The following is a 14421-nucleotide window of genomic DNA, read 5'->3' on the forward strand; positions in this document are numbered from 1 at the left end:
ATTTGCTTTCCATTTGGTCTGACACCAAATTAAGGTAATTCTGCTTAAATTCAATTCAATAGAACGCTCCTCTGCTGAAGATGAGTTGTATTGCTGCACCTCAGGAAAAACTTGCCCCAAGACTCTGATTACATCAATCATGTGGCTGCATATGGAATGTAGGCAAGACATAAAAAGAATCAAATAATAATCAATAAAGAATCAAAAGTGAAAATCTGCCAGCGAATCAGCTGATAGCTGCTCGTCCACTGTCATTACTTACATGATAGATGCCTGCAGAGCTATCTGCAGAGCGATCACCGAGCGATGCACTTTGAACTGCATCAGTGCCCACTGATCCCAGCCAGGATCAGGGTATTATTGTAGGTCAGCTCTGTTATAGGGCTCAACACAAATCCTACCAAATTCACTTAGAACTTACGTTGTTACTTCAGTGTGAGTTAGAGCAAGCATTTAACTGGGCAAGGAATTAACCCAGAAAAAAATGAAAAATTGGTGGGACCAAAGTTCCTGATCACTGTCCATAACTAGACCGAAGTCAAAAGATACTCTTTTTGTTTTGCTTTCATATCACTTGAAACATTTAAAGTGCAGTGTAGGAATATTTCTGGAAGCAGAAATACGCAGTCTGAAGGTAACTTTTACACTTAAAAGGTGATTTCATTATTACAAACAGGTTTGTACCATCTTCGGAAACAAAAAAAATTGCTATAAAAATAGAGATTTGAAAATAGACTGAATTCACATGTACCAGGTACCATATCTAGTGTAAAATTGGTTTTTAGTTTATGAAAAATATCTTTCCTTAAAAAAAAAAAAAAGCATAGGCTTACAGTTTTTATCACTAAGCAGGTCCACAGAATTCCTACAGTACCTATTAAACATTATACTCTAGGCTTTTTGACAGGTGGGTCCTGCAGGCTGAACTTGGGAATTTCACAGGAAGAAGCAAAAGGGATTCTTTTAGCTGACACCTTCTTCCCAATTGTTTCAATCTGGAAGAGAAAACACATTTAACAAGTGAGCATGGCGATGTCAGCCTGTGAGGAATCTACAAATTAAGTCTAGGACCATGATTACATTCATCAACACCAGAATAATACAAGCCACAAAGCCCAGGGACAATTTGTGGGATTGGTGTTGCAGAGTTTTGGCTTTCACAGGGGCCTGTTTCTACACTTTAAAAGCAGCATTTTACCCCTTTGAACATTCGTGTGGTTCAGCTGCCATGGGCCTATCAGTACAAATATCAAAATATTTCTGAGTGTTCAGGAAGTGTTGGTTTGGCCTCTTTTGTCTGAAAATCTAAATGCAGTAAGTTAGGATAGGAGCAGCTTTCTCCCCCTCCTTAATGCAGCAAGTTGTTTTTGAAACAATACAACTTAAAAGCTAAACGCAGCCAACTCTATGTAAGAGAAAACACGTAACAAAAGCCAACACACAGATAAGTCAGGTAGTGCAAAAATAAAGGAGACAGGTTTCCTTGATTTCTGGGTAAGACTAATTTAAATCACTAAGGACAGAGCTTATAGAGAACAAAAACTATCATAACAGTTCAGACACCAAGTAAATTAGAAGCGCTGTAGCTTTTCTTTTGGTGTAGGTAGATGCAAAGCAGCAAAAGACAAAATACTTCAACAACTTTAAATTTAACAGAAACCTGATGAATATATTCTAGACACCTGAGTTAGCTCTGGAAAGCAGTTGTTTAAACACTCTCATGAGCTGTATGCACCATATTTGCCTATAACAGCTTCAATTGACTGGTTAAATCAGTTTATACAAGCCCATTCACAAACGCTGTCAAAAACTCTGTAGTCTAAGTATTGGGAGGAAATATCAAGAGGGAAAGCCTAAAGCCTTATGTAAGCAATCACAGTACTTAGGAGTACACGGAATGAAGCACAACTGAAATATGCATCTGCTATAGCTTGTAGTTTTTGTTCTCGTGTCTGGTTGAGATGCTATCAGACTATTCAGGGATTTGGTGATATAGTATTAGTCAAATTCTGTCTGTGCTAGAAGGCATGCTTATACTGTTGAATGTTGATGACAGTCTGGTGTAGCTTGGATTGTAACAGCATTCTATGAAAACAGTAAGATAACGCAGGAAGACAGCACTAGTGAAGAGACTAAAGTACAGATGGATTTAGATTCAAATCCTCACCTGAAGAGTTTTTTTCCTTTGTTACTCAGTCATTGCGGAGAGAGAGAATGCAAGAGGGAAAAGAGCAGAAGGCAAGAAACATAAGAAGCAGCATCACCCAGCCGGTTACCTGGAAGCCAATGACTTGTAGCTCATTGTGAAGATCATCTAGAACTCTCCTACCATCAAAGATAAATGCAGGCTTCAGCATCTTCTTATGAATACGTTCATAATCCAACTCCTGTAAAGGCCAATTAAAGCAGAATAAATAAGTAGCATAACGCTCCCTCCTTTTCCTTTTGTTTAAGTTGAAGATAACATTTACCTTAAACATGTCCCATTCAGTGCAAATTACAAGGGCATGAGCTCCATCACAGGCTTCATAGGGATCTTTACTTATAGTGACCAACCGGGACACTGTAACAGAAAATAAAGCTTTATTCTGCACACATCTTCAGCATCAATCTGGTGCACTCCTGGTAAAGGAGTTTCCTTTCTTGCCCTACACAAACAAGGAGTTTGAAGTCACTGACCTAGAGATGTCTTCTATCAAAACATTTGTCACTTTAAGTGAAATTTGGATGAAAGCATCTTTTACCCGGCATCTGAATTGTCAGAGCACTCAAATGGTTGAAGTTAAGCATTCAAATTTGATTTATGCAGTGAAGAGCACCTCTAGAATTATAAGTTACTAGGAAGCGTTTAAATGCCAACTCTCAAAGGTCATTGCCTGTACAATAACAGCACATCACAGTTCCTATTTAACACAGTTCACACTAGAGAAGATGATACACCTGGCTCACCAGGGGCTACCTTCATCCATTGACTGCCTCAGCAGCTGCCTAGAGGCAACTATCCCCTCCCTCTTTAATTCAAGGACACGTTAAATAGCATACAGCCTTCACTCTTCATCACAGCTTATTTTCCTCCATTCTCTGCACATCTAGAAGCCTGATCTATCCTTCTCCCCATCCCCACTAAGGATAGAAAACAAAAATCCCAGACAACCCCTGCTTCTCCCCAGTGCATTTCTAGTCATAGATGATTACTTTAAAGTCTTCCTGAATTTAAGGGAAAAATTAATTTAGAAGTAATACAGAGTGTTGGGGGAAGAATGCTCTACAGTGAATTCCAGAATTATTTATTTCTACTTTAGATATGCAAGCAAGAACTAAGGCAAGATAGGATTCGGGAAACAAAGGAGCTAACAGAACAACACTAGCCTCTCCTTCTGGACACTCTTGTCTATCTTCCTTTCAATTATGCAGAGAAAAAAATCCTTTGCATGTATTCAAATGAATATTTATCAAAGGAGAAATGAAATATACAATAGTATGGAATTAGCATTTATGTGCAAAAGCTATGGGGAAATGGGAAAGAGTTCTAGTAATCCTCTGAGCTATGACAATACTCCAAATGAGTGTAACCAACAGCACATCATTGCCACGGTGAAAGTTAGACAGACCTTGTGTATTTTAAGAACAGGGTGTGGAAGGAAGGGAGGGAAAATAAGCTTTACATGAGCCTTCTTACCTTGGTTATCTTCCGAGACACCCGGATGCGAGAGATCCAAGATGATTTGTTCCTTAGGTACTTTAGGATCATAGATATGAAGCTTTGCTCCTTCATCCATTAAATACTTACTAATATAGATACTGGATGACTCTCTAGGGAAATGAATCAATCAGTTAGAGAACCAGATGGCACGTTCTAAGTAATGAAATCTTCAAGTGTCATGATATGCAATGCCAAAGCTTTTAGACCAGTTTTACATTAAACATCTTGGTGGTAATCTGTACCGGCCATAAATCTTGAGGGACAGCAAGGAGAGTAATATGAAAAAAGGAGTTCATATCTCTTTTGCTGAATCATGCAAGGAAGATACTAGGCCTCAGCGCTACTATTGGCCACAGTTAACAAGGCATTAAGCTTGTAAGCATTCCCCACTAACTGCAGTTGGAGAGTTACATGAAGTTTGAGCTTTACAGGAACACAGAATTAACTATCTTTGGGAAACAAAGCTGAAACTTTGGCTTCACATAGCAATTTAGAACCACTTACGGAAACATATGCATTCTTTTCTGTGGAGAATGGAAGGACTCTGTCAAAATCTACCTTCGCTTATTTAAATTAACAAGGACTAGAGTTATCTAGTCAGGTAAGTTGTAGAGGTCAAGAATAAATTATCTCACCCATTCAAGAAAAACTATTCCTTGTTACAAACCAATTCAAGGAACAAGAGGTTAAGGGTCCCATATGTGATCCATTTTTATTAATGCAATTCAGCTGGGATGTTTAGCAGCATAGCTGCTGACAAGTGTAGGGAATTCACATTAGTGAACCAAATTTGCTTTCTTACCTTGTGTCCCCAGTATCCTTTTTGAATGCAAACCCTAAAATAGCAATCTTCTTATCAGTGACAGTATTGAACAAGCTGTCAATAATGCGGGAAGCAAATCTTCTTCTCTGATAATCATTCATGTCTATTACCTGAAATTATATAAAACATGATGGTACAGAAGGGAGCCCTTTTAGACAAAAACCAGATTCTATCGACAATCAAGCCAAGCTACCCACAAAAGTTTAAAAGAGAAAGCTAGGTATTTTCACTCAGTACCACAAGTAATCCAAAGATAAATATAGTTAATTTATCAAATTCAGAAATAAATCCTACTTTAATCAGTGACTGTAGATGCATATATATATACATAGACACCCACACACATACTATTGTGCATTATCTAGTTCAAAGGCTAGGATTTTTTCCAGATTTTTATTTTTTTTTTTACTCTAGAACTTATTCTGTTCTGGGTAGAAACACAGAAAGCATGATTTCCGTGTTAAAGAGTACCTGATGTCATATAGACATCCCATTGCCAGACCTACACTTCCTTACATGCCATGTGTAACAATTGTGAGAACATCTGTAACCTTTAACAGACTTGAGTACACAAAACTAGTGTGGTTAAACCAGAGTTAAGTGCCTCGCTTCTGTTATTACCCGATCACTCTGTTCTCATACTTTGCTCCAGCCTGCTTCATGCTTTGATCTCCAGCCCTTAACACACAGAGGGCACTGGACCAATAGCAGAGTAGGAAAGGTAGGTTCCCCCACCTTGTCAATGTTCAATAGGGACTGGAAAGACTATAATTCCCCTCAGTTTTGAGGCTTTCAAATAATAATCAATAATTAACAGCAGCAGCAATATAAACAATACAGCAGAAGGATATTGGTGAACCAGGTTTGAGGAAAATTAAAAGCAGCAAGATTTATACAATTCAGCAGGATGATGATGGGGAACGAAGGTAACAGCTGACAGGATAACAGGGACACATTTCTTTCTGTCAGTATGCTTTCAAGGAATGGATACTTTAGTATTGGAGAGTCCTGTCCTCTCTAAAGGCCAGAGAGAATAAAAGTTAGGATTCTGGGGGTGCTCCAGTCAAGCATATTCTCCAGAATTTGCATCCTGCCCTCAGATGGGTCTGAGGTCTCCCACACGCATGCACTGAGAAGAGCTGCTGACAGAGCAGCGCTTGGGACACAAAGACGAGTTGACACAGTTGCTCATACAGGTACACATGTGTGCGCCTTAGGCTGCCTGACCAGCATGGGCTGGGGCAGAGACCTCTGCAAGGTGACAGTGCTCTCAGGAAGCAGCAGGAGGTGCAGATAAGGGGTTGCGCTACAGGAACACTGCTGTGTTCTCTTTGCTTTATCCTAACCCTGCAGTAGCTGTTCCTAATATCCGATTTGTCCACAGCTTAACAAGCCATATAAAAACACTGCAAAGAGTTGCTCTTAAAACAGAATAAGTGCATAAAAAAGCACTTTAAACTAGTATGTTTAAATGAATAATGCAACCTTTTAGGCTTTTGTTAACAAAAAAAAAAAAGCCCACTTCCACACACAGCAAAGCAAAAGTGTTCCTGTGCCTTTGGGTTGCCAAGATACCAAGCAGGCTGTATTTTCAGAAGGACCCCTGTGATCTCAAAGGACAGAGCCAAACCAATTTGTCTCTTTCAAGATAGTATTAATTTTCCCTATTCATCAGATGATCATTGACATAACATGGTTATTTCCTGGAGCTCTTGCTGCTCCAGGGATTGCCTGTTGTCTGCTTACACCTCATACTGAGTAAAAGCAGTAGTTTTTGAAACAAACAGCAGAACCTAGGGCTCCTTCTCTTTCCTACTAAACCAATGCATCCACGTCCTACATGGAACCAAACCTCTCCCAGATGCTGATGGCCTTAAAATGCAAAGATGATCAACATTAAGGTTGCTCCCTAAAGCTGAAACACAGATTGTATGTGGACAATGCTCAAAAGCTTCGTGCAGAAAAAACATCACCCTCAAAAAAAAAAACAAGTGAAGAATTTGTACCTGTTGCCAGTAGCGGGCTACTTCAGGTAAGTTCAGTGCCTCACAGAGGTACACTAAATTCAAGACATCCTTCTGAAAACAGCTACCTCCAAACCCTGAAAGGGAGAATATAGTCATTTTACAGGTGACTAAGGTACTATTCTAACCCAGTCTTTGGAATCGAGTAGGTTTTGGCAATGATTGACATAGTCAGCATTATAATGTTTGCCAGTATTTCACTGCTAGCAAATGAAAACCTTCAGAATATCTCAAAATCCAACTCCAGGATGCAATTCCTTTGTCAGTTACAGATGCCCTGAAATCTGCTTCAGGTCCCACTGAAGTCAATGGAAGTTGTAAACCACTCCACAGGGAAACATGGTAAGACAGCCAGTAGTTATTTTATTATTAAAAGTGGGTGGGCAAGCTCTCCCTGCCACCTAGAGATTTAGATGAACACTTCTTAGAACAAGTACGCTAAGATTAGGTTCTTTCCTACTCCACCTCCAAATGAATATCTAATCATTGCCAAGAACCAAAAGACCTCCAGAGCTGACTAAGGGAAAACTGAGACAATTGGAGGGATCCTTGGCCCCTACACTCCTTGACATTGTAGAAGGAATTATTGTAACCTAATAGGAATTTCAGCAATGTATTTACTAACTTCTTTTCACTCTTGCATAGGCTCTAAGAGAGGTTATATCTAATAGAGTTATTTTGAAATCACATTTTCTAGCATGAAGACTGTAGCCATACACACAGGTTTTAGTCTTGTTCCATAAGTATGCAAGTTTGTTGTACTGATCACCATTTAATCACACACCTTACTCTAATAAATCTAAATAACTGAACTCATCCTACAAATTAGAAGTTGCCATTCCATTCTTCAGGCCATTGGCAGCAACTCCTGAACAAAATTGCAGTAATTACATGTTGAAGAACACTATCATCAGTAATGCTTCAGAAAAACAAAGTTGCCACTTCTCTTCCCAGTGTCCCTGGCAGGATAAACCATGTACTCTAAACTCTCTGGTTTCAGACGGCCAGGGTCTAGAGCAGCCTCAGTTCTAGACATTTTACTAGAAAAAAGCCCAATTTATGCCAGTACTACACAGCAATATTTTCACACACTCACGCTGTAGAAGATTTGAGAGTATAAGATCACTTACTTCAAAACACTACTAGCGGACCTACTACACTATTAAATAGAAACCCAGAAGAAAAAAATATATTTTGTTTACCAACACTGGCTTTGAGAAACTTATTCCCAATTCTTTGGTCTGTTCCAATTGCTCTTGCTACTTCTTCAACATCTGCTCCTGTAGCTTCACACAGAGCACTTATTGAATTAATGCTGCTGATTCTTTGGGCAAGAAAAGCATTAGCTGCCTGTAAATGAGAAACACAGGAAAGAACTTGATTTTTCCAGAAACCAAGGTGCTCACAGACCAAAGGGAGTTACTTCTGGAAGTATTACTTTAGTATCTGTGCAACTCTTGAGATACAAAATTGCAACATAACTAGTTTGATACATAAACGCCAGTTAATAGGCTCTGTGCAAAATAATGTAATGCTTAACTTGCAGAGTTTGACATGTTATATGATGGCAACCAGTTTCTGCAGCACTGGAGGTTTACCCTTGGTAATAAGTAACATAGAAATAAAAGTGAGAACAGGATTTAATGGCAAGTTGACATCATCTATTAGCTCAACTGAGATAATTGGAAAAGATGAATAACCTTTGACGTATATTCTGGGTCCTCCCAACCTCATCTGTCTTTCCTAGCTGCATCACTCCATGTCAGTGAACTTCTGAGCTTTGTTTCACTTACAGCCTTCACTCATTGTGAACAACAGTGGTGAGTAGCACTAACCAGTTTAGAAAGTTCTGATGACCAGGTATTTGTTGTGAGGATTTTTTCTTTGGGCACCCAGTGCTCATAAACAGCACAAAGAGCACGGACAGCTTTCTGTCCCTCTGGAGAATCATCCCCACCGATAAGCACTCTGTCAGGGTTCTTCAAGTCCTTGATGGCTGTTCCTTCTGCGAGGAACTCTGGGTTAGACAGCACCTACAGGGACGGAAAAATAGAAAACTGATAAAGCCAAACAGCAACAACCAGTCTTTAGATATACAACTCAGAGAGAATGCTTACCTGCAAATCCAAGTTAGGCTTAGTGTTAGCATCAAATATTCGACGAATGCTCTCTGCAGCACGTACAGGAACTGTGCTTTTCTCAGTGACAATTTTATAGCCATTTGAGTTTTGTACAATTCGCCTAGCACAAGCTTCAATGTATTTCAGATCAGCTGCTCTGCCTTTGCCCATGCCATAGGTCTTTGTTGGAGTGTTAACCTAGTTACAAATACACGGAGGGGGAAGAAATGTTATAGATCTCTTAAGAGCTACAGATGAGGCGAAATTGGTACGAATGACAGATATTCAGCAAGGCCTATTGAGACAGGACAAGGAGCAATGTTTTTAAACTAAGGGAAGGTAGATTTAGACTGCATACAAAGACGACATTTTTTTTTTTTTTTTTTACAATGAGGTTGGTGAAACACTGGAAGAGGTTGCAGTGGAGGCCCCATCCCTGGAAACATTCAAAGTTAGGTTGGATGGGGCTCTGAGCAACCTGATCTGGTAGAAGATGTCCCTGCTCCTGCAGAGAGGTTGGACTAGATGACCTGTAAAATGCACCTTCCAACCCAAACCATTCTATGATTCTGTGATACTATATTTTCCCTCCTAAAGTTCCACTTGCTTCCACTGCAGAGTTATTCTAGTTACCCTATCAGATGTACAGCTATTAGCTTTCTCAGTTACCCATTTTGTCTTCTAAAGAAAGTTCATTTGCCTCTATTTCAACTCAATTTAAATAAGAACAATTCATAGCAGCTCTGCTAGCTTTGGTGAAACAATCCTTATTCTGGAAACACCAGTAACTTCATGATTACGCCCAGACACTTTTTGTTTCCTGTCCCACATGAAGAGTGCAAAAATTCACGTTATAAGGATCTTCAGCTATTAGGCAGTTAGTTTAAACCCACTTAACAGATGAAATCTAAGTGTAGAGCTGCTGGAAATTGCTATACTGAAGTACACACAAAAGGCAACATGAGGGAAAACATTTCATTTGACTAAGACAGAGGGCCCTTTTCACTACAAACTGAAAGAAGGAATGGCAAAAACACGTAAAACACAACAGAATGTTTTAAGCCAAGGACAGGTGGCAATATATGGGCTGTATTCGTGGCAGTCATCCAGCCAAATAGCATTCATTTGAGACGTAATGAATGGGGAAAAACACTACCAGAAAGCGCTATGTACTGAAGTGCTCTAACAAAGAGGAGTTCTCAAAAAAGGAGGACGTAAGTTACAAAAATAACTCAACTGTAGCCTACCAAGATGAATAGCAATCAGTCTTTTGGATTCTGCACTAGGAACAACCTTCTAGATTTCAAAAGGTCATACTGTTTATGTTTGACCGATCTTCTTAGTGGTGTCAATAGCTTAGAAATATTAAAGCTAGAAAATAAAGCCAGCACCTCTTCCATTAATACACGTTTTTAAAAGCTTCTAGAAATAACTCATCTTTGTAACCCAATAATCACTATGATTTTACATCCATTTCTAGGAACTGTATATTAAAGTTCATGGATTTCATGAGTATACCATAATGACAGATCTGCACTATTTTCTGCTCTAAGACCTCATACATCTAACCAAGCTGAACATCAACATTATCTTTTCAACTTAGAGCCTGTTCATTTGTCAAATGTTCTACTGGCTATAAGAAACAGATAAAAAGAAAATGAAAAGCTTACTTAACACTTTTCCCACAGTACACAGAAAGACAAGGAGAAAACTGACACAGTGACATGACATTGTTAACTGCATCTATGTGACAAAAGAAAGGCCTTTTGCTAGCAGAAGAACAACATAATGATTCGATAAGAAAAACAAATAAAAAACAAACAAAAAACACACAAACCACCTCTTCCCCCCCTAAACTTACAGATATAAATACAAGATCAGCTTCTCTAATGGCATCATCAATACTGGTGGAGAAGAAGAGGTTTCTTCCTCGACATGATTCTACCACTTCTTTTAACCCTGGCTGAAAAAGCAGAAAAAAGTAGTTAAGTTTAATGCAATTAGAAGAACAGTAAATTGCATGCCCAAACAACAGCATATAATTTCAGATGCAGAAGACTTTGTTTTGCTCAGTGTGTCATCTCTTCAGTCTGCCAGATGAAAAATAAAGCTCCTGTAGATTTACATAGCAAAATCCCTGACCCTTTCTTATTAAAAAAAAAACACTCAAAATGTTGTCTCAAAATGTTCAGCCACACCAAATTATTATTTGCACAACGAGATTTTAGGCTCCAGTTATTCCCACGCTCAATCTATCACCATAAGGAACAATTAAAGAAATACCTGCAGAGTGATTGAAAAGTAGATTCAAGAAGTGAAGTCTCACAATATTCTCCAGGTAGCAAACAAAAGAGGTGGCCCCAACTCTCCTTTTTCCCTCAGCTACACATTCAATAATCTCCCCAATATCAATCTAAAAACTGATTCACAGAATAACAGAAAGCCCTGAGTTGCAAGGGACCCACAAGGATCTCTGAGTCCAAACCCTGTCTCTGCATAGAACAACACCAACATTCACACCATGTGTCTGAGGGTGTTGTCCAAATGCTTTTTGAATATTGTCAGGCACCATGACTACTTCCCTGGGGAGCCTGTCCAGGGCTCCACCACCCCCTGGGTGAAGAGCCCTTTCCTAATATCCAACCTAAATCTCCCCTGGCACATCTTCCTGACGTCTTCTCAGGTCCTATCATTGGTCACCAGAGTGAAGAGATCAGCACCTGCTCCTTCTCCTCCCCTTGTGAGGAAGCAGTAAACTGTGATGAGGTTCCCCCTCAGTCTCCTCTTCTCCAGGCTGAGCAGACCAACCAAATGACTTCAGCCACTCCTCATACGGCTTCCCCTCTAAATCCTTCACCAACTTCCTGTTCCTCCTCTGGACACTCTCCAGTAGCTTCATATCCTTTTTATACTGCGGTGCCCAAAACTGCACACTGTACTAGACCCAGTACTCAGATTCAGCACAAAAAAAAAAAAAACACCAAGAAGTATTCCACCAAATTAGCAAGCCCAGATCGAATTAAAGAAAGGCAGCAGAGAGACACAGGAGATAAAGACCACTCTTTTTGGCAACCACTTGTGTTTGGACCAGATTAAACTTAATGGCACCACACCCACAGTGTGGAAGAATCACAGGCACAATTTGATGAGATTCTTTCAAAAGACACGTACAGTGCCAGAACTCTTCCCCTTCCTTTAGCATCTCCGCTCAGACAAGAGGAACAGGAGGCCATACCTACATGAGCAATCTTCCATATTAGAATAGTCTACAAAGTTAGTTAACTAAGATGTAGCTGTCCTAGATAAAAGATGCCTTTATTTTTCATTTGAAAATTAAAGTCACACTGTGTAACCTGGCAATCACATCTCCAATTTGAGACACGCCTATCATAACATGAGCTATCTAACTGCCAGAAGGGCAAAGGTTCACTGAAGGGAAAGAGAAGAAAACAAAGCAGAAGCTTTCTTACGCAAGACATTTTTGCTGTCTCACTTTTTACTAAATACCTACTTAAAAGGAAAACAAAGGTCAGCACAGGCAGAATAAAATGTGTTACAATCCATCAAATGTTCCAACTATGGTCTTACTATGCTGTATATAGAAAGGAAGCCCACCAGACAGTTTCTGACACTGTAAGGAAAAAAACCCAAAACAAAAAAAAAATATACAAAAAACAACATTCAATGACTCAATTTTTGTCTGAAGTAATTCTTGGCTGGTTTTGTACATTCTTTGTAAGCAAAGGACACATTCCAGGAAACAGATGTTGCAGTGTGGTTTCTTTTTTTTTTTAAGAAAAAACATGCCAAGACTAACTCTACTTTAACTTATTCAGTCTAAGTGTTAATAAAAAAAACAAAGCACTTGCTTTCAAGATCTTGATTCAGGTCTCACCTACTAATCTGAGCATTATAACACATTTTTCTTTGAATCATATGACAAAGGGAGTCTATTCATCTTTGCTTAAGAGGTCACAGTATAAGTTTGGTTTTAAAGAGGAAACATCTATATTAGTGTTATAGCACAGACAGGATTCAGAAAACTTCATATAGCAAAAAAGCAAGGCAGTGTGCCTTGTCTTTGGGAGCAGTGAAAATAAGTTTCCACTCCCATTAAAGGACTCAAACCTATAAAAACTATTTCTCATGAAGGAAAGAAGAAAGAGACTTATTCTTCAAGAGCGCAAAAGTGAAAAATATTAAGTGCTAAGAGAAGTAAAACAGAAAAATGTTTTGTATTTTCAAATCATAGCCCTTCCGTAATGAATCATAGAATCACCAGGTTGGAAAGGACCCACTGGATCATCGAGTCCAACCATTCCTACACTCTCTTAAACCATGTCCCTAAGCACTTCATCCACCCGTTCCTTAAACACCTCCAGGGAAGGGCGACTCGACCACCTCCCTGGGCAGCCTGTTCTTTCCGTGAAGAATTTTTTTCTGATATCCAGCCTGAACCTACTCTGGCGGAGCATCAGGCCATCCCCCCTTGTTCTGAACCCTGTCACTTGGGAGAAGAGACCAGCTCCCTCCTCTCCACAACCTCCTTTCAGGTAGTCGTAGAGAGTAATAAGGTCTCCCCTCAAAGGAGCAACAGTGTGATGATTTAAAAAAAACATTTTAGTCTGGCCCAGGCTGCCCAGGCCAGACTGGAGGGAGGCTTATGGTACAAGTTGAATCTGCAACACGATTGTCCCCATCTTACAACATGATGCTAAGATAGGCAGCACAGACTCATTTCAGCAGTATTTGAGAACGGGAATAAAGCTTCTCACACAGTATTACACATTCATATTGTGCTACAACACAGATGATATCTATAACCAAGTAAGAGGACTATGGTTAAGCTGGGTCTCAAAAGAAAGCCAGCATGCATTTCACTAGACATACAATTTCATTTTTCCTTACACACTTAATAATTAACATGCCTAGTGCAAGTAGGTATTTAGAAAAAACAGTTTAATGAGCAGTAGTGACGAAGCAGCTTTTCCAGAATACTCTTTTTGAAGGACATCACCGTGTTATACTCATCAAGCCTCAGAAGCGGCTCATGTGGAAACGCCATGTGGTGGGAGGGAAGCGGATGCAACACTGGCTGGAAAGAAGTAGACAAGAGGGAGACACATTTACCTCGTAGATCGGGAGCGTATCTGAATTCCAGGCATTGATTCTGGCCTCGTTGACATCCACGACGGTAACTTTGATATTGGGACACATCTGAGCAATGACACTACAGGTTGGCCCCCCAACATAACCAGCACCGATGCAGCAAATCTTCTTAATTTCAAACATGATTGCTGTGGTAAGGGGAGGGGGGAGAAATAGGAGTTACAAATGAAAACAATTCAAAGGAACAAAGGAACAAAAGAAAACCAATCCTTTGAGATTTTATCGCGTTGCCACAGAGAGAAACGCCTTCTTCCAGCCGATCCCTCCAAACGAGGCCGCAATCGCTCCCTCTCCGCCGCCAAACCGCGGGGGAAGCGTGGCTTTCGAGCCACCGAGTGCCAATTCCAGCTCCTCGGGCCGAGAACCGCGGGTGCCCGGGGAGGGGACGGCGGCGCCCCCGCGGAGAGGCCACGGGTACTGCCACCGCTGCGGCGAGGATGCTTGGTGAGCTCGAGGCGACGCGGATAGCGGCTCCGCTCCGCACGGCACCGGCTCGTTCAAAGGACGATGCGGGGCCGGGGCCGCCGCTTCATCCCGGGGGCACCGGGCGAGGTCGCCCCGGGGGCGGAGGGAGACTGCCCG

General features: G+C 40.4%; 2 protein-coding genes across 2 annotated transcripts in view; one reads left to right on the forward strand and one right to left on the reverse strand.

Moving 5' to 3' along the window:
* The window catches only part of LIAS (lipoic acid synthetase), an 18629-nt gene extending 16296 nt beyond the window's left edge, over window positions 1-2333 (forward strand). Inside the window, exon 12 of the transcript XR_008449819.1 lies at window positions 2197-2333. The gene's annotated coding sequence lies outside the window, so the exon portion shown is untranslated. The remainder of the gene's footprint in view (window positions 1-2196) is intronic.
* Window positions 611-14421, reverse strand: UGDH (UDP-glucose 6-dehydrogenase). Its single transcript, XM_054066255.1, has 12 exons — window positions 14264-14421; window positions 13801-13967; window positions 10532-10633; window positions 8668-8868; window positions 8386-8583; window positions 7753-7900; window positions 6533-6627; window positions 4506-4636; window positions 3680-3813; window positions 2472-2563; window positions 2277-2387; window positions 611-995 (listed from the first exon to the last, which is right to left on the reverse strand). The coding sequence occupies exons 2-12, from the start codon at window positions 13960-13962 to the stop codon at window positions 885-887; spliced, it is 1485 nt and encodes a 494-aa protein (XP_053922230.1). The 5' UTR covers window positions 13963-13967; window positions 14264-14421; the 3' UTR covers window positions 611-884.

This window comes from Cuculus canorus, chromosome 4, assembly GCF_017976375.1.
Source record: "Cuculus canorus isolate bCucCan1 chromosome 4, bCucCan1.pri, whole genome shotgun sequence".
NCBI classification, from domain to species: Eukaryota; Metazoa; Chordata; class Aves; order Cuculiformes; family Cuculidae; genus Cuculus; species Cuculus canorus.

Coding starts and splice junctions, on each gene's coding strand:
- UGDH (XM_054066255.1), bottom strand. CDS start 13,962: ATGTTTGAAATTAAGAAGATTTGCTGCATCGGTGCTGGTTATGTTGGG. Junction 8,584..8,667: donor AGCCTAACTTGGATTTGCAG/GTAAGCATTCTC, acceptor CCGTCCCTGTAG/GTGCTGTCTAACCCAGAGTT. Junction 7,901..8,385: donor CATCAGAACTTTCTAAACTG/GTTAGTGCTACT, acceptor TCTCATTTACAG/GCAGCTAATGCTTTTCTTGC.